Source organism: Dermochelys coriacea, chromosome 24 (assembly GCF_009764565.3).
Source record: "Dermochelys coriacea isolate rDerCor1 chromosome 24, rDerCor1.pri.v4, whole genome shotgun sequence".
Taxonomy (NCBI): domain Eukaryota; kingdom Metazoa; phylum Chordata; order Testudines; family Dermochelyidae; genus Dermochelys; species Dermochelys coriacea.
In genome coordinates, this window is record NC_050091.1 from 8,222,787 (window position 1) to 8,231,320 (window position 8,534).

The 8,534-nt window shown below is 47.8% G+C and overlaps 1 protein-coding gene across 2 annotated transcripts; it reads left to right on the forward strand.

Annotated features, from left to right (window-relative positions):
* Nucleotides 1-1,375: 1,375 nt before the first annotated feature.
* On the forward strand, nt 1,376-8,015 carry PSMB4 (proteasome 20S subunit beta 4). Of its 2 annotated transcripts, XM_043502235.1 has the most exons (8): nt 1,376-1,480; nt 1,565-1,584; nt 2,328-2,534; nt 4,783-4,929; nt 5,959-6,040; nt 6,255-6,371; nt 7,198-7,286; nt 7,860-8,015. In XM_043502235.1, exons 1-8 carry the CDS (start codon nt 1,436-1,438, stop codon nt 7,870-7,872), a joined length of 720 nt encoding a protein of 239 aa, XP_043358170.1. In that variant the 5' UTR covers nt 1,376-1,435; the 3' UTR covers nt 7,873-8,015. The 2 variants fall into 2 exon arrangements, with proteins under 2 accessions (XP_043358170.1, XP_038239256.1); XM_038383328.2 differs by having other exon boundaries at nt 1,407-1,584.
* Nucleotides 8,016-8,534: the final 519 nt, after the last annotated feature.

Genomic DNA, 8,534 nt, shown 5'->3' on the forward strand with positions numbered 1-8,534 from the left:
ATTGCACCAGTGCAAATAGCAGCTATACCTGCCTACATTAAATTTAGACTGATGCAACTATAACAAAAAGAAAAGGAGTACTTGTGGCACCTTGTTAGAGACTAACAAATGTATTTGAGCATAAGCTTTCATGAGCTAGTCTCTAAGGTGCCACAAGTACTCCTTTTGTTTTTGCAGATACAGACTAACACGGCTGCTACTCTGAAACCTGCACCTATAATAGTGGCTGCAACTGGGACAAATCCCAACATACAGGAGGGCTAAATTGGGGAATTGCATTCATGCCAAGGTTTGGATTTAGCTCTCAATTCATTTGTCTGGTCTAAGTTTTTTAATAGAATTAGATTGGCCAGGGTATTGCACTGAGATGTTGTGACATGATGGATGGCATTGGGTTTTCACTCCATACTGTCACACCAGCATGCACTCATTTGCAGGAAACCTCATGATATTCTGACTGGTAGAGGCACGCCTTGCGATGCACCATGTTGGGATTCTGCTGGGAATGTTTTGTTGTGCAACACACATAAAGAGCAACCCTGAACGTGAGGTAAGGTGGCATCCTTAGGTCAGTCATATTTAATAATGTTATTAAGATAATGTTGAAATAAAAAGAAAACGGTACAGAGTTTAGGCATAGAAGTTTCTGGTTATCAGGGAATAAGGTACAGATTATCAAAGGGTGCGAAGTTCAGTTTGGAGCGGGTGGCGTAAGGAATACATAATCTGCAATCTCCCCGATTGGGGGTAAAAGTGTAGCGGGTCAAAGTACAGACATTGAGATATGGGGGTATGTTGTCCATATAATGGCTATGTTCAGGTGTGGAGTATAATGATGATGAGGATGGATCTACCCTCATTTGGTGGGATTTAATGTTCAGTGAGTTTATGGTTCCAGTTCATATGGTCCGATAAAAAAAAAAGAAGTCTTTATCCAAATAATACAGTTACATGATTATTATATTTACATATGGCTCATATTCAAATATAGGGGATAGGTTTGGGCAGGGAAGTTCTGGTATCCCAACTACCGTCAAGTCCCACAGCCAGTCCAGGGTAGTGCAACGTTCCTGCTGAAATGACTAGCAATGGAATAGTGAATAGCATTTTCCATGCAAAGCACCATCAGTAGGGTTCAGAGTTAACACACCATAGCGCTGAATGAGGGCCAGTCACCGCTCCAAGAGTCGCTGTTTCAGGGCAGTTATTGCTATCAGGGCCTCGCTCAAGGTAGTTGCACCCATCGGCCCTCCTGGGTGGAGCTGGGAGCCAGTCCCCACCCACGCCGCACCCAAGATGGCGCCCTATGGGACTCGCCTGTTTTCTGTAGGGGCCACGCTCAAGATGGCGGCGCCCGGCGTACGGCGCGCGGGAGGGGGCAGTGGCTGCTGCGCCTGCGCGTTGCACAGACTCAGTCCGCGCCGGAGTGACTAAGATGGAAGCCGGGGGGATGCGGCTGCCGCTGCCGTTCTGGGCCGGGGGCCCGGCCCCGGCCTCGGGGGAGCTGTACAGCCTGCCCGGTCCTAGCGCGGCCGGGCCGGGCCTGGAGCTGCTGGCCGGGGCCGGCCCCCTCACGCGGACCCAGTGAGTGACCGGGAGCCGCTTTCGGTTCGGGCCGCGGCCTCATGCGGGGCGGGGGGAGCCGAGCCGGAGGGGGGGGCGCGGGGTGCCGAGGCGGGGCTGGGGGGGGCCTGGCTGGGAGGACAAGGGGGGGGAGCCGGGGCGGGGCGGGGCGGGGGGGCGCGGGGTGCCGAGGCGGGGCTGGGGGGGGCCTGGCTGGGAGGACAAGGGGGGGGAGCCGGGGCGGGGCGGGGGGGCGCGGGGTGCCGAGGCGGGGCTGGGGGGGGGAGGACAAGGGCCTGGGGGGAGACTGGGGAGGGCCTGGCGAAGGGGACGGTGGCTGGGCCACCTGGGTGGGGAAGGGAGAGATCTGGGGGAGATGGCTGAAAAGCCTGGCAGCCCCAGGTGACTTTTGCTAAGGAGGAGACAGCGTTGGGGCCTTCTGGGAAAGGGGTGAACAGGGTCCCCCCCCCCGCCGCCGCCCCTAGGGTCCCTGGAGGCTGGTGTTTGTTTCCACAGCCCCTGTTGTACGTGCCTGTGCTGCCCTGCCATCGTGCTCTGTGACCCACTGATCCCCATGTAGTCAGCAGCCCCTGGGCCAACCCCCATTGGGGAAGGGAAGGAGTTGCTGTTGGGTTCATTTGGAGCAGAATTACAGTCTGTAACTGCGAGTAAGGCCTGGGAGGGGAGTAAGGGCCGTGAGAAGAGTAATGCTGCTGTTGGCTGTCCAACGCGGGGAGTGCTGATGGTTTTGCTCGTCTCCCCAGGAATCCCATGGTGACGGGCACCTCGGTGCTGGGAGTGAAGTTTGACGGCGGTGTGATCATCGCTGCAGACATGCTGGGCTCCTACGGCTCTCTGGCCCGGTTTCGTAACATTTCCAGGATCATGAAAGTGAATGATAACACTGTGCTCGGCGCATCTGGGGACTACGCTGATTTCCAGTACCTCAAGCAGGTTATTGACCAGATGGTGTAAGTATTTCTCCTCTGCTGACCTATGGAAGCAGACCTTCCCACTCTGCATTTGGGGGAGCCCCATTTCCCAGGCAAAGCAAGCTTGCACTTGGTTCTGCCTATGCTATGGATACCTAGACTTGGCTCCACTAGACTTTACTGTAGTAAGTAACAGAATGATCAGATACATAGATGAACACAATATGTTGGGGGAAGATTTAATCAACACACCTTTTGTAAAGGGAAATCATGCTTCGCCAATCCATTAGCATTCTTGCACCCCCCACATTCCCACCCGCACCCTGAGCACCAAACAGGAGCTCCTGCACCCCTCGCACCAAATGGGAGCTGCCCAGATAAGCACTCCACACCCAAACCTCCTGCCCCAACCCTGAGCCCCCTCCCTCATTCTAGCTCCTGGCCAGATCCTACACCCCAACCCCTAGCCTGCTCCTTCACCCCCAGCCCTGTGCTCAGTGCACTTCCACCTTCGGCTCAGTGCAGAGAGAGAGAGGAAGAGAATGGTCTGTAACCAGGGAGAAGGTAGGTACCCACTCTATGTGGGCAGGCCCGGGATCCCCAACCGGCAGCGGACTGAGCGGGGCTAGCAGCCAGGACCCTGGCTGGCAGGAGCCAGCGGATGGAATCCCAGACCGGGAGTGGGCTGAGCCGCTCAGCCCACTGCCGGTCTGGGGTTCTGGCTGCCGGCCCCTTGCCAGCCGAGCTCCCAGCCGCAGGCCCCGCTCAGCCAACTGATCAGCATTTTAATTTAATTTTAAATGAAGCATCTTAAACATTTTGAAAACCTTATTTACTTTACATATGACAATAGTTTAGTTATATAATATATAGACTTATAGAGAGAGACCTTCTAAAAAACGTTAAAATGTATGACTGACACACGAAACCTTAAATTAAAGTGAATAAATGAAGACTCGGCACCTCACTTCTGAAAGGCTGCTGACCCCTGGGGTAGATAAGATAGAAAATCTCATAATGCCAATATATAAATCGTGGTACGCCCACATCTTGAATACTGCGTGCAGTTCAGGTTGCACCATCTCAAAAAAGACATGAGAATTGGAAAAAGTACAGAGAAGGGCAACAAAAATAATTAGGAGCAGGGAACTGCTTCCTTAGGAGAAGAGATTAAAAATACTGGGGCTGTTCACCATGGGAAAGAGATGACTGAGGGGGAATATGCTAGAGTTCTATAAAATCATAAATGGTGTGAAGAAAATGAATAGGGAAGTGTTATTTACTCCTTCACATAAAACAAGAACTAGGGGTCTTCTAATGAAATTAGTAGGCTGTAGGTTTAAAAGCAAAAGGAAGTACTTCTTCACACAATGCACAGTTAACTTGTGGATCTTGTCAGGGATTGTTAAGACTAAAAGTACAACTAGAATTAAAGCAGAATTAGATAAGTTCCTGGAGGATAGGTCCACTGATGGCTATTAACCAAGGTGGTCAGGGATGTAACCCCATGCTCTGGGTGTACCTAAAACTCTGACAACCAGAAGCTGGGATGGTTGATGGATCACTCAATAACTGCCCTGTTCTATTCATTCCCTCTGAAGCATCTGGCACTGGCCCCTGTTGCAAGACAGGATACTGGGCTAGATGGAGCATTGGTCTGACCCAGTATGCCCGTTCTTATGCTCTCTAGGGTTTGCCAGTCTAGCATCTTTCATTAACACTAAAATAAACAAAATATTTATTTTAAATGAAAGTAACACAAATACCCCAAACTCGTGTTTACAAAATGAATTGGCTCCAGAGATGCTAAAACCCGATTTGTCATTTTAAGTGTGAGCTCTTTGTCCATCTCTCACTAAGAGTGCAAACTTGTCTCCATCCCATAAGGTCCCACCACTACCACTCTTACTTAGCTGGCTTTGAGTATGCAGACTAGCTGGAGGTTAATACAGGGCTATTGATTCTTGATCTGCAGTCTCCTTCACCCCAAGAAGGAAATCGCAATTTCTGTACTACAAATCACTCCTCACAGGCCCTTGGTTGGCGATTCACTGGACCTATCAACAGGTCTCTCCAGTTACCCTTTGTTTACTTTAGATCTATGGCTGATGAGCTGTAAGAATGCAGAGATGTGTTTTTGCTTTAACAGCCTGTGAGGATTTAGTATATAGGGCATATTGTCTTATTGCTAGCCTGGCTGGCAGGGGTGGGGGCTGTGGTTAAATCTAAATAATGTCAAATGGTTGGTAGGTTTTTCTAAGTTGTCTAACACTCTTCTCTAAACTAGAATTGATGAGGAGCTGTTGGGAGATGGTCACAGTTACAGTCCAAAGGCCATTCATTCCTGGCTGACTCGAGCCATGTACAGCCGGAGATCCAAGATGAATCCGCTCTGGAATACTGTTGTTATTGGAGGCTTTTATAATGGGGAGAGGTGAGTCCTGCACAAACCATGTGGGATGTGTAGCATAACTTCTCTGCTACATGCCCACTTTAGGGACTTGATCCACTCACCGCACGACAGAAATAGGTGTCATTTATAGTCCCTGGTAGAATAAAGCTCAGGGCTTGATTTAAGCAAGGACAAAAGTAAATTTGAAAGATCTAAAAATGTTTGTAAAGCATAGGAAAGGGCTTTCAATGTGGTCTTAGCCGATAAAACTTCTGTTAGTAGCTAATCTGAGGTCTTGGGGCATTAATTTTCTGCCTCTTTCAGGTCAGACTATATCTTGTCTTGTATCATGGTGCATAGATCTATTTTTTCCTTTCCATTGCAGATTTTCAGTATTGGGGCACACGACTGCCTATATAATGTGCATATACAGTCGTTGCAACTGACTGTAATTGCTTCCCATGTGTGTGTGCAGGTGAGGCCTGCCTTTTGATACACAGTTGCATTCTCCTGCCATTGTGGCCCTTGGTGTCCCATAGATCAAATGCTCTTCCCCCTCCCCCCCCCTTGGGCACTCATTTTACAGCTTTCTCCTTGCTTCTCCTCAGGGACAGCCTGTCTAGGAGAGAGAGAGCTCCCAATCCACACTTACCAATGGCTTTTTTTTTCTAAACCACTTCATAGAGGAGCTGACCCTCAGTCTAGCAGCACACATCCCATTCTAATGCAGTCTGCTACAGAGGGCAATACTAGAGGGTATTTTAAAAAGAGGAGTAAGCCATGTCCCTGAAGGCTAGAAAATACCCTGATCCCAAGCCATTCTTTTGAGTAGTAGACTGGAAGTTTGTTTGATGCTTGCCCTCGAAAGAACTATCTGTTAAAACATGAGCCCCTGAACATTCCTTCCTTTAGTTGCCTGTGTGCCCAGAGTATCAGCTGGACTTCACCTTTTTCTTGGCTAGCCTGAGGGGAGTTTCCTTTGTAAGCTGGTTACACCCCCAGGAATTGTCCCAGATGCTGATGTTTCTTCTGTGCAACCAGGAATGAAAATCTCCATCATTCTGTGTTCAGCTTTCTAGGGTATGTTGACATGTTGGGTGTTGCCTATGAAGACCCTACACTCGCTACTGGCTATGGAGCTTACCTAGCTCAGGTAAGTGCTTGTAGAACATTGACTGGGAACTCTAGAGAGAAGCAGCACAGGTTAGTGGCAAGGGACGTGTGAGTCGGAGGCTTGAGTGCTCTAATGATGTGCTGTGACTAGTGCACGCTGCTCTGTGTTGCTTTAACTGCAACTTCAGCCTCGTGGAACTGAGTTGTTATTGAAGATGCTTTATTTATTTTTTTTATTTATTTTTTAAATGCAGCCATTAATGAGAGAAGTCTTGGAGAAGAAACCCATCTTGACAAAGGACGAGGCCCGGGACCTGATTGAGCGCTGCATGAAAATCCTGTATTACAGAGATGCCAGATCGTTTAACAGAGTAAGTATCCTACCTCGGTGTTTCCTGGTCATCCTGCAGGAACAGAAGTACCTGTTGTGCTGGCTCAACTAACATGCAGAGTGTAGCCTCTTACATTTGCGTGATTCATCTTCAGTCATGATATTCTGCTGTCTTACAGCAACTTCCTTCCCCTGACTTCAGAGTGGTTTAGAGCTGCTAAGCCTCACTGTACCTTTGTGAGGTATTGAAATGGGGAGTATATTTGTTTGAGATGTGACTTGCCTACGTCACGGGTTGTTAGCAAAGGTGGGAAGAGAGCTCAGTCCTTGTTCCCTGCTGTAATCTTGGAAATCCATCTTTTCAAGACTTGCAGTGGCTTCTCCATCCCTAGCAACAGCAAAATGCAGTTTGCCAACTACCAGGCAGAACTGGCAAAGAAACTCTTAGTCTCAAGTTTCCGTAAGGATATTTAAGTAGGCAAAATACAACAAATTAGCTGACGTTTCTCTGAACATTTGGGATCTGGGAATTGACATTGGTGCTTAGAGTGGGTAGCTCCTGCTAACTGATTTCAGATAAGGAGTGTCAGGGCTCAGACTTTTGGTTATAATCTAGTCCTTCAGTTAGCTGTGTATAACCTCTGCTTTTGCTGGGCAAAAGGTAAAGCACTAGGTGAAGGTAATTGAATGTGACGCTAACTGAGTAGTCATGCTAAAACAAATTTCTTCAGTGAAAGGTGAACTTCAGATATTCTTTTTTTGGTCGCAAACTATCATTTACCCAATGTCAAAGCACTTACGGTCTCAGATTTCATTTGCGTTAGTCAGGGTTTACTGGAAATTCTAATTGTTGATCTCCTCCTTAGTACGAACTTGCCATAGTGACCGAGAAAGGAGTTGAAGTGGAAGGACCTCTGTCTGTAGAAACCAACTGGGACATAGCACATCTGATCCGGTAACTTGCCAAAAGTTGTACACTTCACTCAAACTGATGGCCATCTTCTGTCCTCAAGCTTCTAACTGCCCTGGGAGTTGAGCCTCCCTCTGGCCCCCATGGGGTGGGGGTTTTGTAGACTGCTTTTTTTTTTTTTAAGTTGTGTTGCTCTGCTATTGGAACAATATTTCTGCTTGGTGTAATAGTTTGGAAGAACCTGGAGGCATGAATGCATAGTTCTGGCCAGGAGGGGGAAAGCATTTATTCTAGAAAACTGTCTTTTCTGCACTAAGGGACAGCTTCTTAGGTATTTGAGGTTGGCTAAATCTTGGACCTGGTTGCTTTGTTTCTATGGCCAGGGTATGAAGCCATTACTAGACAAAGGTCCCTAGGGAAGAGATCTGCTGCTGACTTACCTGTTCACCAGTTTTCCATTTGTCTTGGGCAACTGCCTTCTATCAAGCAGTGTGTGTAACACCTAAAATACCCAAATCTGTCTTTCAGGCTTATTGATGTTGACTCTCTGGTTTGTGTGTGCTTCTTGTGTAACTGGCTTGTCTTCAAACAACCTGACCTTTTAAAATCTCTTTACAGTGGCTTCGAATGAAATCTGAAGAATTGCTTGAGCCTGGTGCGTCCATATCGCCTTTCATATGCACGGTGTAAATCAGTTATTTCTACCAGAGCTTAGAGTTCTGAGCGACCCTGAGTTATACAAGTTTTGTAAATGAAATAAACATGTTGAAACAAGTTTACGTGTTTAAGCTTGAAAACGTACTCTGCGTGGGACATCTAAAAGTAGTGGTGTACCAGAAGAGTCTCTCATTTTTCGCTTTACTGAACAAGAAGCAAAGGGTCAGAGTATTTGAGGTTCAGAGGGAGTCAGATGTTCCTCTGAGAAATTAACTACTTTGAATGGTTGGTGGTAAGTGCAGATGTATATGAGCCTCTTCTGGAAGAGGCCAGGATTTAATGGAGCATCTGGTTTGTGCTGGTAAACTTACCTTTCACAATTGTCAGGGGCCTGGCCATGACTTCAGCTTCATTGATAGAAGGCTGTACCTGTTCTATCCTATAAGCATAGCACATTTATTATAAGACATTCCCTTAGTCATAGGTGCAGTGTAGGCGCTATATAGACCCTCTAATGCAGAAACAGATGAGGGATGGACAACAGTGGGGTCTCCTACTCTACACACCCCTTAGTGGCCTTTAAGTCTAGCAGTTGGACATTTTGTCTTGTACTGGTCCTGCTTCTGTCAGTACAAG

Excerpts from the sequence above, each read along its gene's own strand:
- PSMB4 (XM_038383328.2), top strand. The coding sequence starts at position 1,436 with ATGGAAGCCGGGGGGATGCGGCTGCCGCTGCCGTTCTGGGCCGGGGGC. Across the intron at positions 1,585-2,327 it reads GGCCCCCTCACGCGGACCCA|GAATCCCATGGTGACGGGCA; the intron begins GTGAGTGACCGG and ends TCGTCTCCCCAG. Across the intron at positions 6,372-7,197 it reads ATGCCAGATCGTTTAACAGA|TACGAACTTGCCATAGTGAC; the intron begins GTAAGTATCCTA and ends TCTCCTCCTTAG.